The sequence below is a fragment of the Rana temporaria genome, chromosome 6 (genome assembly GCF_905171775.1).
Source record: "Rana temporaria chromosome 6, aRanTem1.1, whole genome shotgun sequence".
NCBI lineage: Eukaryota > Metazoa > Chordata > Amphibia > Anura > Ranidae > Rana > Rana temporaria.
The window spans coordinates 16,717,494-16,734,689 of record NC_053494.1 but is presented as its reverse complement, the minus strand read 5'-3'; the positions used below and the strand labels follow the sequence as shown (position 1 = coordinate 16,734,689).

General features: G+C 47.5%; 1 protein-coding gene across 3 annotated transcripts in view; it reads right to left on the bottom strand.

The window, feature by feature from the left end:
• SREBF1 (sterol regulatory element binding transcription factor 1) overlaps window positions 1–15,871 on the bottom strand; it is a 59,412-nt gene extending 43,541 nt beyond the window's left edge. The window contains exons 1-2 of one of the 3 annotated variants that reach the window (XM_040356340.1): window positions 15,499–15,871; window positions 1,956–2,423 (exon numbers count right to left, since the gene is read on the bottom strand). In XM_040356340.1, the coding sequence (XP_040212274.1) occupies window positions 1,956–2,423; window positions 15,499–15,604 (574 nt within the window). In that variant the 5' untranslated portion in view covers window positions 15,605–15,871. Of the gene's footprint in view, window positions 1–1,955; window positions 2,424–6,192; window positions 6,306–15,498 lie in introns of those variants that run through there. The other 2 variants (XM_040356342.1, XM_040356341.1) reach the window with 2 other exon arrangements.
• Window positions 15,872–17,196: the final 1,325 nt, after the last annotated feature.

Genomic DNA, 17,196 nt, shown 5'->3' with positions numbered 1-17,196 from the left:
TCGGTAAGCCTCAGGGAGCGATCCGGGATGAGGGCGCGGCTATTCTTTTCTAGCCACCCCCTCGCGGTCGGTCCCCGGAGCTGAAGAACGGGGAGAGCCGTATGTAAACACGGCTTCCCCGTGCTTCACTGTGGCGGCGCATCGATCGAGTGATCCCTTTTATAGGTCGATGACGTCAGTCCTACAGCCACACCCCCCTACAGTAGTAAACACACACTAGGTGAACCCTAACTCCTCCAGCGCCCCCTGTGGTTAACTCCCAAACTGCAACTGTCATTTTCACAATAAACAATGCAATTTAAATTCATTTTTTTGCTGTGAAAATGACAATGGTCCCAAAAATGTGTCAAAATTGTCCGAAGTGTCCGCCATTATGTCGCAGTCACGAAAAAAATCGTTGATCGGTGCCATTAGTAGTAAAAAAATAAAAAAATAATAAAAATGCAATAAAACTATCCCCTATTTCGTAAACGCTATACATTTTGCTCAAACCAATCAATAAACGCTTATTGCGATTTTTTTTACCAAAAATAGGTAGAAGAATACGTATCGGCCTAAACTGAGGGAAAGAAAAATGATATATGTTTTTGGGGGATATTTCTAATAGCAAAAAAGTAAAAAATATTGCATTTTTTTCAAAATTGTCGCTCTATTTTATAGCGCAAAAAATAAAAACCACAGAGGTGATCAAATACCACCAAAAGAAAGCTCTATTTGTGGGGAAAAAAGGACGCCAATTTTGTTTGGGAGCCACGTCGCACGACCACGCAATTGTCTGTTAAAGCGACGCAGTGCCGAATCGCAAAACATGGCCTGGGCATTTAGCTGCTTAAAGGTCCGGGTCTTAAGTGGTTAAGGGAGAAGTAACAAAAAAAAAGTTAATTAAATCCACAATGGCTTTTTTCCACCACTACTATTCCTTACAAATGCAGCAATTTAGATGAAAATGTTTTGAAAGATAGAAAGTGTATTTTATGCAACTATACAGATCAGACCAAAATGAGGAGAAAAGAAGGACAGAGGGACATTGCTCCAAATCAGGGACAATTTTTTTTTTTTTATTCCACTCCCTTTGTCCTGCTCATGTATACCCCCCACCTTTTTAATGAAGCGCCAATCAAGTGCAGCCTCATCAGCGCCCATCAACGCAGCCTGCCAGCGCCCATCAATGCAGCCTACCAGCGCCCATCAATGCAGGTTTTCTTGCTTCCATTCATTCGGGAGTTGGGACAGAGACACAGTCCTCCGCTGCGCCTCCGACACTATGTGCGAACGGAGCTGCGGCTGCCTGCTGATGCTGAGACTTAGTTGCTTGCTGCAGAGAGAAAGAAGTTACACCATTGTTCGGGTGCCCTAGGCAGCAGTGTGCCCTAGGCGGCTGCCGAGCTTGCTTAGCGGCAGCACCAGCCCTGGTTGGGAGCTATGGTAACAGCAGGGAGTGCCTTAGCAACAAGGCAGAACGGGATGACTCCATCTCTCCATGATCCTATCTGAGTTTTCGGTCCAGGCTTCAGAAGGTATATAAATGGCCTACACCTAGGGCAGGGATATGCAATTAGCGGACCTCCAGCTGTTGCAAAACTACAAGTCCCATCATGCCTCTGACTCTGGGTGTCCTGCTTGTGGCTGTCAGAGTCTTGCTATGCCTCATGGGAATTGTAGTTCTGCAACAGCTGGAGGTCCGCTAATTACAAATCCCCGACCTAGGGTGTTCTCCAACTTTAGTCAAAGCTGCAGTTTGGAGAGGTGCTCCTTACCTGCATAGGCAGTTTTTTTTCGTAAAGGTCAACTAACCCTTTAAGACCAGCCTGGGCATCACATGACTGCACCAGTCACCCTAGGTTGCTGACCACATGCACCTCTGGTATGGGTACCTAATAAGCGTACCTAACAAAGTAGTCCCAGAACATTCAGTCTACAATTTTCCATCACGCAACCATTTTGGCACCAATTACCTGGCTCAGCGCTCTGCTCTTGGTATCCAGGCACAGGCTGGTTGTTAAACCGAGGCTGCGAAGCTGTAACCAAGCTCTGCCCGAATAGCATGCCCTGCAGATGCTGGGTTGTGGGAGGGGCCTGTAGCTTGGTCTGGACATGCTGTTGGGTGGGGGAGATTTGCATGGGCTCATCCTTCGCCATGCTCTGTAAACCGAGCTTCAGCTGGTGCATGCGATTGTCCTGAGGCAGGGTGGCAGCCGGTGGGCTGTGGAAACCTGGAGTGGACAGCGGGAACATCTTCATGGGGGTGGAGGCGGTAGGTGCGGCCAGTAACCCTTCCAGGGAGCTGAGGGCGGTCCCTCCTGCCAGGTCCACTGCGAGGTCCACTTTAGCAGCGGGCTCCTGGGCCTGGGTATTGACTGCGCCAAACGATGCATCGAAGAACCCAAAATCGTTTTCATTGTTATTGATGAGCTGGAGCATATCTGGAGAGGAAGACAAAATACATCCATGAAAACCTTCATACAATACTAAAAGAAAGAAAAAACAGCCTATGCTCGAAGGGTTTACTGGCCACACCTACCCCCTTCACCCCCCTGGAGTAAAAAAGCCTGTCCCATGCCAGCATGATGTAGAGAAGGAGCTTTGATCTGTGTGGAAGTCTTTCTAGAAGTACAACCCCCCCCCCCCCCCGATTCTGGGTCAGAGCTGGACCTCTCCAATCAATAAGGGGCATGGGCTTTACAGTTTGCACAACTATCTCCACAGTGTTTTCATGCAGCGAGCGCAAGACGTTTTCTGTGCAGCATGCTGTCAGGGGGCAGGCCTTTCTACTCAGGCTGTGGCTGCCATCTATATAAAAAAAAAAAAAAGAAGAAGGGAAGACTTTGCACATACCCTTTTCCTTTCTTGCACCAATATTTATTGGATAGAGTAGTGTAGGATTAGACCTTCTGTCAGGTATTTATTATGGGAATACGTATAGATGAAGGCACTGAATACAGTTAATCAATGTTTCATGGTAGAGGAAAAGCAATAGGATTCACATATATGACACAGTAGCTACAGTAAGAAGGCTTACAGACATGCCTCCCACCAACGTAAAGGGGAATTCCTCCCACCGGCCACCAAACGCAAGGGGGCCATTCCTCCCACCAAACGCAAGAGGCCATTCCTCCCACCAAACGCAAGAGGCCATTCCTCCCACCAAAGGCGAGGGTGCCATTCCTCCCACCAAACGCAAGGGGGCCATTCCTCCCACCAAACGCAAGGGGGCCATTCCTCCCACCAAACGCAAGAGGCCATTCCTCCCACCAAACGCAAGAGGCCATTCCTCCCACCAAAGGCGAGGGGCCATTCCTCCCACCAAAGGCGAGGGGCCATTCCTCCCACCAAAGGCGAGGGGCCATTCCTCCCACCAAAGGCGAGGGGCCATTCCTCCCACCAAAGGCGAGGGGCCATTCCTCCCACCAAACGCAAGCCCACCAAACGCGAGGGGCCATTCCTCCCACCAAACGCATGCCCACCAAACGCGAGGGGCCATTCCTCCCACCAAAGGCGAGGGGCCATTCCTCCCACCAAACGCAAGCCCACCAAACGCGAGGGGCCATTCCTCCCACCAAACGCATGCCCACCAAACGCGAGGGGCCATTCCTCCCACCAAATGCAAGGAGCCCATCGCTCCCACCAAACGCAAGGGGGCCATTCCTCCCACCAAACGCAAGGGGGCCATTCCTCCCACCAAACGCAAGGGGGCCATTCCTCCCACCAAACGCAAGGGGGCCGTTCCTCCCACCAAAGGCGAGGGGGACATTCCTCCCACCAAAGGCAAGGGGGACATTCCTCCCACCAAACGCAAGGGGGCCATTCCTCCCACCAACACAAAGGAAACTTCACCCCACTGACCGCCACACTAATGTACTATTAGTATGGTATAGTAGTTACTGGCAGGGGTTCTCTGTGACCTGAAGGTTATTTTAAGGGTCCCTCCATTTAAAAAGGCCAGTTTAAGAGCTAATCAAATTCTTCATGTCATTGTCTACCTGTGAACTAACACTGGTGACAGCCCTAATTCTTCTGTCTTTTGAACCATATCAAATACCTGGCGGGGGGGAGGAGTTGAGATATATTGGCCCTAGAAACATGTTGGGCATTTTAGGTTTTTCTGATATGAATTAAAGTGTTCCTAAACCCAGGGCCCTGCATTCACTATCAGGGATGGACTGGCCATCTGGACTACAGGGAGTTTCCCGGTGGGCCGATGGCTCAGTGGGCCGGCTTCAGTGACAGCGGACCACCGCCCCCTCCGCTCCTCTGTCTCCCCCTCCTCTCCCTCCCCGCAGCGCTCACCTTCTCTCCCTCCCCGCAGCGCTCACCTCCTCTCCCTCCCCGCAGCGTTCACCTCCTCTCCCTTCCCGCAGCGTTCACCTCCTCTCCCTCCCCGCAGCGTTCACCTCCTCTCCCTCCCCGCAGCGTTCACCTCCTCTCCCTCCCCGCAGCGCTCACCTCCTCTCCCTCCCTGCAGCGCTCACCTCCTCTCCCTCCTCGCAGCGCTCACCTCCTCTCCCTCCCCGCAGCATTCACCTCCTCTCCCTCCCCGCAGCGCTCACCTCCTCTCCCTCCCCGCAGCATTCGCCTCCTCTCCCTCCCCGCAGCGTTCGCCTCCTCTCCCTCCCCGCAGCGTTCGCCTCCTCTCCCTCCCCGCAGCGTTCGCCTCCTCTCCCTCCCCGCAGCGTTCACCTCCTCTCCCTCCCCGCAGCGTTCACCTCCTCTCCCTCCCCGCAGCGTTCACCTCCTCTCCCTCCCCGCAGCATCATGTAATAAAGTAGAACGGCTAATGGCTAGTGAAGGGGGAGGGGGGCTTGGGTGGCCAACCAGGGGGGGGGGGGGGGCGGGTTTGTCTGGCCCCCCACATTGGAGAAACCTGTCAGTGGGCCGGACTGGATGAAGTCCAGGGCCAAATTTTTGTCCCAGTCCAGCCCTGTTCACTATATCGGGGTTTCCCACAGTACACAGAACATGGGAAAAAGAAAAAAAAAAAAAAAACACACACACAAAAAGGTGATCAAATACCACCAAAAAGGAAGCTCTAATTTCTGTGATTTTTTTGTTTTATTATATATATATAAAAATTCCATTTGGGTACAGTGTTGCATGACTGCACAGTGTATATAGTTGTACAATCTATGGCATAATCTGGCTAGGCAAAAAAAAAAAAAAAGACAACACACACACAAAAATCCAAGCAGCCAAAATTTCCTTGTGATAAAAAACAAATCAAATGTTCATTTGATGCAACCAAAGTAGTTAAAAAAAAAATAATAATAATAATTATATTGGATTTAACATATACAAAAAGAAAGGGGGGGGGGGTATATCTCTCAGCAACCACAGACTGTTTGATTAGAGCCTCCAAATCGATTTCAAGTGCTGGCGAGTCAATCAGCCATGTTGGAATTCTGCTGATCATTTCTGATCAAGTGAACAAATCTCAATATACATATTAATTAAACGATTGATTTAAAAATGAAATGGAATCCAGTATATTGCCTTTTGTCAATCATTGCATCGTTCAATTATTTTTATTGATACAAAAAAATAATAATAATAATAATAATAATAATAATAATAATATCGATTGTTTGCAACCGCTTGTACTTAGATCGATCGCGAGTGAATACACGCATGGTCGCCTTTAAACTTTATTTTTCTATCACAGATCCAAAATTAGGCAACATTTTCTATGGCGAAAGGACCGCCCCTTTCTGGAGGGGGGGGGGTATATATTTTGCCGCCCCATTGCATAAATTATCCTGCACACCGGCAAGTCTTGGCAAACGACGCTATGGTCGGCCGCCTTTCGATGAATCACCGCCGATAATCAGATTTTTTATTTTTTTTACAAACACCAATCAGGGTGCAGACAAAAAAAATTGTGCAGTTTCTCAACGTCTGCAATTGCATTGTAAAAAAATAAATAAAAAATAAATAAAAAAAGAAGGAGAATAAAAATGTAAATTGGTGTTCTGCAAAAAAAAAAAAAAATTATATATATATATATATATATATCTCTCGAGTAATATTTTTATATTATATATATATATATATATATATATATATAAAAAAATATTACTCGCGACGCTGCGATTTTTTTAGGAACTAGGTTTCACGCAGTTAAGAGCCCCCCATCAAAGTTCAGAAAGTGGGTAAAAAACTACAGGGTGCTATAGAACGCTACGCTTGCTAATGGTGTACCTTCAAAAGTGCACTCCATGACTACGCCAAGTATCAGGCACAAGAGCCCGACTCCCAGAAAACGCGGAGTCGCTCTCGCCCCAAGAGCTGACACTCCAACGCAGCGCTGAGAAATGTGGATATGTGAAGTCTAAGTACAGAGACTTGGCATTTTGTGTGTCCCTCTCTGGCTTTCCCACACCCTCCCATCCCTCCACCTCTTCTACAAGTTCCACCTCTGCTGGAAGAAGCTCAAGGGGGGGGGGGGGGGGGGGGGAACTGAGTGAATCAGAGCTCGCCGATGAGGTGACTGCTGGGGACCAATCAGAGACGGCGAAAGGAGCCGGCCCAGCCTGGCCATAGACAGAGGAAGAACCATTCTCGTCTCTCAAGGTTACTTGCGTTCAGCTGCCCTGCCCCCTCCTTTTCAGGGTTATTATAGGACATTGACAGGCCAAGTGACAATCACACAGGACTGTGCACTGCGCTACTGCACGGGAAGGCGATATGCGAGGGAATGCGGCGTAGCCGGTGGGGAGGGCTTTCTATTTTAAATACTTTACGCAACACCGTAAAAAGTTTGATTTATTATTAGAAATCTTGTGAGTTCATAACTTTCTGTGCCACCTGTACGGGCTCAGGAGGAAGATGGGGCGCACATCCACCCCCATCCAGGTAATCTCTTTACAGTCAGGGGCGCACATCCACCCCCATCCAGGTAATCTCTTTACAGTCAGGGGCGCACATCCACCCCCATGCAGGTAATCTCTTTACATCCAGGGGCGCACATCCACCCCCGTCCAGGTAATCTCTTTACAGTCAGGGGCGCACATCCACCCCCATGCAGGTAATCTCTTTACATCCAGGGGCGCACATCCACCCCCATCCAGGTAATCTCTTTACAGTCAGGGGCGCACATCCACCCCCCATCCAGGTAATCTCTTTACAGTCAGGGGCGCACACCCACCCCCATCCAGGTAATCTCTTTACATCCAGGGGCGCACATCCACCCCCATCCAGGTAATCTCTTTACAGTCAGGGGCGCACATCCACCCCCATCCAGGTAATCTCTTTACAGTCAGGGGCGCACATCCACCCCCATGCAGGTAATCTCTTTACATCCAGGGGCGCACATCCACCCCCATCCAGGTAATCTCTTTACATCCAGGGGCGCACATCCACCCCCATGTTAGGTATGGACGTCGGAACAGCGTCGTGTTTTACGTTGTTTGCGCAAGTTGTCCGTGAATGGGGCTGGACGTAAGTTACGTTCACGTCGACTAGGCATTGAGCGGGCGTAATTTAATTTGAAAATTCAACGTGATACTGAGCATGCGCGCGCATGCACCGTTCGAAAAAAGCGTCATTTACGTGGGGTCATGATTAGTTTATATAAAACACGCGCCCCTGTTCCTCATTTGATTTAGGCGCGCTTACGCCGGCAAAATTACGCCACGCCGCCGTAACTTTAGACGCAAGTGCTTTGTAAATACAGCACTTGCTCCTCTAAGTTGTGGCGGCGTATCGTAATTTACGCCGCTGACTGTGAACCTGTCCCTATAACTTTTGCGAAAACCAATCAATAAACGCTTATTGTGATGTTTTTTACCAAAAATATGTAGAAGAATACGTATCGGCCTAAACCGAGGAAAAAACGTTTTTTAAATATATTTTTTGGGGATATTTATTATAGCAAAAATTAAAAAAAATATTGCTTTTTTTTTACAAATTGTCACTCTATTTTTGTTTATAGCGCAAAAAATGTAATAAAATACCACCAAAATAAAGCTCTATTTGTGGGAAAAAAAGGACGTTGATTTTGTTTGGGAGCCACGTCGCACGACCACGCAATTGTCAGTTAATTGGCAGTGCCGAATCGCAAAAAGTGGCCTGGTCTTTGGCCAGCCAAATGGTCCGGGGCTTAAGTGGTTAATGATCATAATGCAATGGTGACCTGTGGATTCACATGCAGTGTTAATTTAAATGACAGGTCCACTTTACTACTGCATTCCAAAACAGTCACAGGATACAAAGGACAGATCAAGTGTCTAATGTTTGCAAGCCCATAGTCCAGCGGTGGTTCATTTTCCTTATGGAAACAAACATTGCAGTAATATTTACATTTATATGGTGATCTTCACGCTGATTGCTGGGGTTGTGAAGAGTTTCCTGTGTGACTCTTCTAAGGACAAGAAGCTGCGATTTTGCTGAAGATTCTTGCAGGAAAGCTCTCCAGGGATGGGTGAGGAATGACTATGAGCAGAGGTTGCAGCCATTGTGTCAGCCAAAACCAATATAGGTGAAAAGGCCACTTGGGAGCCAACAATGGCAAAAGTAATTTCCAATGAGGATAGCTAGAAGACCAGAAGGCTGAGAAACAAAAAGACCGCGTTCCTGGAAATGACGGGTCTTGAGTGCCATGTTGCTCCAGTATTGGCGAGGCATGGAGGCAAGTCCATTACTCGTGGCATACTTGCTCTAGTTAGTTGATCTACTGGGAAAGTCCCGAGGCCAGAGATAGCTGGAGGAGCAGTAATGGCAGCTTCAAGTTCAGGTTTCCATTTAACCCAACCCTGAAAATAATCTATAACATTGACCTTAACCCTGAAACCTAATCCCCTAAGGGCCAGGTCACCCATGGAATCCCGTCACTGCAGCATTTACCCCCCCCCCCCCCCATCCCGTCAACTTCCCCTCACAAATCCCCCACTGTCAGTGTCACCCAGAGCTGTTCCTCTTCATTCACCTGCCTTGGCAAACTCATCTGTGTGGTACCACCATCATCTCCCCTCACCAGTACTCCCATAACCCCACAATGTCTGACATTTGGGCAACAGAGCTCAACCCTGGCCTCTTTCCTATCATGTATAGGGCCCCATCATCATGGCCTCCTCACAAGTACTGTCCATGGCCTTTCCAGGTCTGTAATATTGGATCACAGACTACAACCCTGGCCTCTACATAATCTATAGAACCCCACAATGGTGGCCCCCTCACCAGTACTTCCATGACACTTCACTGTCTGCAATATGGGACCACAGAGTACAACCCTGGCCCCTGCTCTGTCATTAATTAGGCCCTAACATCCTAGCTCCCTCACCAGTATTTCCATGACCTTTCTTGGTCTAATATTGGACCGCAGAGTACAATCTTGGCCCCTTTGTCATCTATAGGACCCCCACCACCAGTACTTCCATGACACTTCCCTGTCTGTAATATGGGACCAAAGAGTGCAACCCTGGCCTCTACGTCATCTATAGAACCCCACCACTGTGCCCCTCTCACCATTACTTCCATGACACTTCCCTGTCTGTAATATGGGACCACAGAGTGCAACCCTGGCCTCTAAGTCATCTATAGAACCCCACCACTGTGCCCCCCTCACCAGTACTTCCATGACACTTCCCTGTCTGTAATATGGGACCATAGAGTACAATCCTGGCCTCTGCTGTCATTAATAGGGCCCTACCATCATAGTATTCTCATGACCTTTCCCGGTCTAGTATTGGACCACAGAGTACAATCCTGGCCCTACCATCACTCCCATGACCGCTCCCGGTCTGTCATATTGCACTACACTAGACCACAGAATACTGTACAACCCTGGTACCTTCTTGGCTCTATTGCCGGCAATGGGGTGCAACTGGTCATGCGATTTTGAACTGTCAAATCACACTGGTGTAATCCAGAGCGATATTAAAGCTTAAAAAAATTAAATACGTTTACCCTGCAAGGTAATGTGTGTGAACATGCATCCTTTACAAAAAATAAAAAAATGATATATTATATATATATATATATATATATATATATATATATATATATATATATATATATATATATATATATATATATATATATATATATATATATAAGCCCTCCAGCGGCAGGCTGTCACCAAGGATGAGCCCAAGCGCATTCTCCCCTCTATGTACCCACGCCCACCAGGAAGCCGACACTCTGCAGCGCTAATCACGAGTAGTGAGACATTTCCCGGTCTGTGCAGCTGCAGATCGAGAAATGTCTCACTGTTTGCGATTAGCGGAGTGTCAGCTTCCTGGCACGTGGAGTTAGCTGTCACCACTGACAGGGCTTCCATCTTCACCCAGACTTCCTTCTGGTATATGACTGGCCGAGCCATAACGTCACTCCTGTGCATGTGGGGCAGGAGCCCTGGGCAAAGCACACAGCTCAGGTATGCGGTTTATTCAGAGCGCATTCGACGGGGACGTCATCGGCTGCTGCTCGCTGGAATAGCTCCTAAACGGTGCACATTTATTACATTCATCTTAGCTACAGGTAACCTTTATTATCAGCTTACCTGTAGGTAAAAAACGTCACACAAGTCTTTACTACCACTTAAAAAAAAGGGGATTCATTGCAGGGCATTAAACGCCTGTTATGGAATGCGTAAATATGTGCTGCGTTAGGGCAACCCATTGATTTCGAATGGGCTGCCATGCACCTCAACGAACGGAAAAAAACAAACATGCATGGCCCCTTTTTTTCAAAAACGCAAGGCACATTCTACTGTACACTATATTGGGGTGCCATTCTGGCATCGCAAGCAGAGCCGGTGCATTGGGGCGGTGTGCATTAGGGAGTCTGTTTTTAGTGTACATTGCCACAACACAGAAGTGTGAATGGGCCATGATCCATTCTTCCCTCCTACCACACAATGGGGGTTATTTACTAAAGGAAAATCCACTTTGCACTACTAGTGCAAAGTGCACATGAAATTGCACTGAAAGTGCAGTCGCTGTATGTCTGAGGGGGACATGCAAGGAAAAAAAAAAACAGCATTTTAGCTTGCACATGATTGGATAATAAAATCGGCAGAGCTTAAGTTCCCCTCATTTCAGATCTTCCCCTCAGATTTACACTGACTGCACTTCAAAGTGGACTTGAAATTGCACTTGGCACTTGTAGTGCAAAGTGGATTTGCCTTTCGTAAATAACCCCCAAATGTCACCAACCTCCCTTTGGTCGGTCACATGTGCGCATTTGTAGGAACGCAGCTTAGGCTGGAGGCCTGGAGCGTTCCTTTGCTGCTGCACACCCCGGCCTCCACTTCGTAGCAGTCTGAGGTAATTCTACTGCCGGGCCTAGTAACAAAAGCCATGTTTGGACACAAGCGTGGATGGAGCCTCTCTGGACTTTTCTAGTCAGGAGTAGGGAACCTGGCTCTGCAAAGTCATTGTCATGTCATAAGTACCTGAGGTAAACATGTAAACAGAGGCAGGCTTTTGTGGGAGCGGAGTCTACTGAATCAGCAGATGATGCGGCCTAGCAAAAAGCTGCCTGACAGAAAAATAAATCGCACAGAGCTGGGAACTGCAAGCTTTTCTCTGGGTTTATGGTGCAACAGTGTGCTGGCACGAGAAACAGCGTTCAAACCGCACGAAGATGCTCGGTTCAGACTTTCCAGAGGCGATTGGTTATTCGCCTGTGCAGGCAAAGAGAAAGGTTGATGTTAATGGTGAGGAGAAGAAACCCTGTGTAAGCTCCGAGTCATGACTTTTTCTGACCCATGTGACGGTGCTGGGTACCCGAGTGACCAATTGGCAAGCACCAGCTGCGTCACATGGGAAGTGCCGTCTCCCCCTCCCCCATACTTGGAAGTACCAGGTATTTTTCTTTACAGATGATGACCAAAATGGAGCAGAGGGTAGATGAGGAGGTGTTACTGGAGGACCAGAACCGGTTGCACTGCCCTTCATTGACAGTACAGGTTCACTTATCAACGAAATGCTGCACCCCTCCATCATTGTATCATCAACCACCCCATTTGACATTCATGTGGACGCATGTCCCTGAACGCAGGCCGTGCCAGCTCAGGGACCCGCACCCACATGGATGTGAATAAGAGAGCAGCGGCCGTGTCCACGCAGGCGCGGTGTCTAAATTGACACAAATGAACTGCACATGGAACAACTGGGAATGCCATGTGGGCAAATATGACCCTCGGCTCACGTGGATGTACTCTTTGATACGCCCGTGCGAACGTAGCCTTTGATCGTTTCAGTGGTGCTCTCGGCCTCCCCGCACCCCTCTGAAATGCGATCCACGGTGGCGGCGGTTGAGCGCCAGTTTTCCCTCGTTCAGGAGGCGGAATTACCTCATGACCGCAAAGGGAATTTTGCAATGCAATATCATACTGCAGCAGCATGATCCCATCATAGTCCTGTGTTTTTGGGTCTCTCTGAAACATCCTCTGAGCTCCCAAGCCTCTCCTTTTCCACCCTTGCTTCTCTTTGGAATGAGCAGTAGCCATTATTTGTAGTCATGTGCACTGCTCACTACGCATCCCATAATTTGTCACATCACAAAGCGCCAACGTGAATGGACCCAAGCAGTTGCAAGGTTATTTTGTATCTGGGTGGTCGGGGGGACAAAAATGTGGATCAGCTGCCTGCTTCTACCACCCGTGTGAACTGAAGCTGGGTATACACTTGTAAAATTTAATTCAGCATTTTTCCTCATATGAATGTGTGTTCACCATTAGTGGAGTCAAATTAATGTCCCCCCCCCCCAACCGCAGCAATGAGAAAATGTGAAGGAGCAGGATGGAAACATTTCCCAAATGTACAAATTTCTAACAGCAGATGTGGGTTTCGTTTGGTAAAGTCCATTCACTCTTAATTTGAACGAAATCTTGGACTGCAATTGAACAACATTCGAATACATACAAAAATTATATTAGTGTACCCCCAGATTAAACCAGCTTCTTAGGCCCTCCACACAGGACCTTTGCCCAGATCTCCTAAACGTCTTTCCTCCTGGAAGAGGCATAACGCTTGACGTGCCTAAACCCGTTACATGCATCTACAAGCTTTTTTTTTTATTATTTTCAATTTTTTTAAAGGAGAGCTGGTCAAATGACCTGTGTGCATGAGGCCTTATAGCGGGGCTTCCTCCAAGACCCCCCCTCTTTTGGGTGTTTGTAGATCAGCAGCCCCACGAAGCAAGTCAGTTCAAATAATGAGACGATCCTTTTTGAATGCTGGATACCCAAAATAGATGAAGAACCGAACCTCTGCATAGGATTGCCATAAAAAAATAAAAATACAATGATCAAGCCTCATCAGTACCCATAATTAAGAACAAATAATGCAGAACATGAGAGTCTAAGGCTGCATTCACACCTCCGCGACAAGTAACGCCGCGTACGCGGCGTATTTTGCTGCGATTCGTGTAACTTTTTTTTTTTAACAAATCTTTCCCATTGCTTTCTATGGCCGAACGCCAACGCCGCCTGAAAAAAAGGGTCCGGGACTTGTTTTCAGGCGGCAGGCGTACGGCGTCTATGAGATGTGAACCATCTCATAGACAGCAATGGGAATTCTCCCCTCCAGCGGCACGAGCGTCCGGCGTCGGGCGTTTTGTCGCCAAGGTGTGAATGGAGCCTTAGGCCCCTTTCAGACAGACGGATAGAATGGTGCTTTTAGCTGCGGATTTTCTATTTTTCTACCCCAGCTAAAAGCACGCGTTTTCCTATGGCCCCATTCACACACAGCGTTTGCGTGCGATTACGTTACATGCGGTTTGGTGCGAATAGAAAAAATAGAATTGAATGCGTCCAGGTGCAATGTGGCGCAGCTATATGCACATAACCGCAGGTAATCGCAGTCTTTTTTGTCAACTGCGGATAGCAGCGTTTAAAAAATAAAATAAAAACAAGGGACCCAAACAAAAACAAAAAAAAAAAATTAAAAAGGGTTGCTATGGAAATGAATACCGCAGCTAAACGCAGCCGCAATTAAACGCATGTAATCGCAATGTGCAAATGCAGCTAATCGCAGTGCCTGGAGCCTTGAATTTCACAAAACATTTGTAGTGCTTTTAACTGCGGCAAAACAGCCGTCCGTCTGAAAGGGGCCTATGTGCTCAAAAAATAAATAAATAAAACAAAAATGTAACCCCCCCCCCCCCCCCCAACAGAAAAATTATAAAAATAATAAAAAAAAGTGGATAAAATACAAAACTTTAATAAAATAAAAATATTTAAATAAAAAACCACACCAAAAAAAAAAATGGATTGCCCCCCCAAAAAATACAATGATCAAGCCTTAAATCGGTACCCAGAATTAAGAACAACTAATGCAGAACACTGAGATTCTAAATGTTAACACCCCCCCCCCCCCCCAACAACCGAAAAAATTATTAAAATAATAAATACAAAGTGGATACAATACAAATAAATAATAAAAATAGTAAAAAACACAAAACTTATAAAAAATTAATAAATAAAAAAAATACAAAAAAGCTAAATATAAAAAAATAATTCTGCAATAAAACCTAAACCTATCCAAATTTCTCGCCCACCCTCGCTGTTTCTGCCTAGCTATAGAGAATTGCAGGTCTGCACTGGAACTAAGGCAGTGACCGACAGTAACCCTGCACTACGTCACATCGGAGGTGTGGCCTCAGCCAGGAACCCTAGGATGCCTGTGGGAATCTACAATAGACGGGACGCACATGGGGGGGTTGAAAAGATATCAACAGGGCATAGATAGGATATTTCACCCCCCCCTCCCCCTCCAGCCAGGAGGAAAGAATTACTGGGCTGCGTTTCCACGTGTCAGAACGCACGAAGAAACCAATGGTAAAAAAAAATATTTTGACCCTCACGCGACACCCTTAAAAATGTAAACTTGCACCCTTTAATACGACAAATCGACCTTGGGTGTTGTAGGACTACAGATCCCAGCTGTAGTAAATCAGATTCTGCCAGGAACGCAGAACTGGAGTCCGGGCGCTTCCCGGACCTCCTAGCGCGGTGACATAGTTGCCAACGGTTTCTGAATTTTCCGGGACAGTTGGAGGTTCTAAAAATAAGGTTCTTGTCCCGGTTCTCCATTTCAAGGAGTAACGCGTCACCTCCTCGTACAACATTGGCGAAATCATTCAAGTGTTAAAATGCTTTTTAAAAAAAAGTCAAGATCAGCGTCAGCGTGCCTCTTGGAGTCGCCAAGTGCCCTTGGAAGTGATCTCAGAACGTTGACACTTTCCATGTAACAAAACATTGACAGTTACAATGTAACAAAACATTGACAGTTACAATGTAACAAAACATTGACAGTTACAATGTAACCAACAAAGATACTTTGTACTCAGTTAATTCTCACTTCCTCAAGTTACTTAATAGCAAGTTTTAGGGACCAATCGACAAATACAAAAGGGGTGCGGGGATCAGAAACAAGGGACCAGGGCACCCCCTACCTACCCAAAGCGCCACCCAGCGGGGGGGCACTACCCCCACCACCTGATCACACCACCTTAGCCACATTGCTGTTACTTAAAGGGGAACATGCACGGGTCACCCACCATCGATGTCGCTCAGCAGGGCATTGTCGATGTCGCTGCTCTCATGGAGGCACAGGGACGGGTCCAGCTGGTCCAAGGAGCTGTCATCGAACGCCAAACCGTTCATCTTGCCGGTTGTCCCTTCTCCCTGCGATGATTGGTCAGTCTGTCTTTCCTTTGGCTGGCATGGGGCTTATTCCTATAAAAGAACTTTCAGAGAGAGAGGATCAGGGCTTGTTATTGTTGTTTAGTGGGGGGACGCCTCATGTCAAAGCCCCCCCACAGCTCCAGCACAGTGAAGTTCAGTATAAAACTGCAAGGCACTGCTCTCCTCCTGCTTGCTGAGAGGATGGGTGGAGCCTGATGAGTGCTATCCCTGCCCAGTACACCCAGGTAACACCCCCCTTGCATCCTGGACACACCCCTATATCCTGGACTGCCCCCCCCCCTGCACTCAAGCCTAGTGTGTGTCTGCAGGCTTGAGAGTTAACCCCCTGGCTGCCAGACTCATCTCCTGCCGTCATGCCTGGAAAACCTGCTTTGAATCGTTCCTTTAAAAAGGAAATTAGAAAGAACATCTGCAGCTAGTATATAGGTTTTGGGTTGTTGTCGTATTAGCTTGTGTGGCTGCATTTTCCATATAAATGACATGAGCTGGGTCCATTCACACCATGCTTTTACGGTAAAGCGTGCGTTACTCCAGCAAGCTTGTGCGATCTCGTTGCATTTGCACCCCAACGCATCTTACGTCGAACGTCTGTTGTATCGCAGCGCAATAACATGCGTTACAGCGTGCAAAAAAAAGCGCATGCAGGATTTGTTGCGGGGGGTGCGGTCCGCACCGGGTGACACCCGCTAGAGGGGTGACACCATCCGTTTTTTTTTTTTATTATTATTTATTTTTATTTAGCTGTCTGTTCTTCTGTCTGTAACTCCACACAGTAATGCAAGGCTTTCTCCCTGGTGTGGAGTGTCGTGCTCGCCCCCTCCCTTGGACTACGGGAGAGTCAGGACGCTCTCTATGTTGCAGATAGAGAAAGGAGCTGTGTGTTAGTGGGCGTCCTGACTCTCCTGTAGTCCAAGGGAGGGGGCGAGCACGACACTCCACACCAGGGAGAAAGCCTAGCATTACTGTGTGGAGTTACAGACAGAAGAACAGGAAGTGAGGATTTCTCAGAAGAAATAAGGACATTTAAAAGCAAAATGGAAGGATGAGTAAGTAAAGGAGGACTGCACTAAGGTAAAGGAAGCTATTTAGGGGAAAACATTACCTTTACAACCCCTTTAAGGGAACTACTGAAGCTTTCCAATGGAGCGCTATCAACCAGTGTGGAGAAAGCCTCTTGAGGGGGCGAGCAGGAGTGTCAGGACGCCCACTAACACACAGCTCCTTTCTCTACCTGCAAAGTAGAGAGCGTCCTGACTCTCCTGCTCGCTCCCTCAAGAGGCTTTCTCCACACCAGGGAGAAAGCCTTGCATTACTGTGTGGAGTTACAGACAGAAGAACAGGAAGTGAGGATTTCTCAGAAGAAATAAGGACATTTAAAAGCAAAATGGAAGGATGAGGTAAGTGAAGGAGGACTGCACTGAGGGAAAGGAAGCTATTTAGGGGAATTTTTTTTTACCTTTTTAAGACCACGACTGATCTATCAATGGATTGCGCACTCCTCCCATGCCCTCTTTGGACCCGTACAATGTGGGTATGTGCATTGTCTGTGA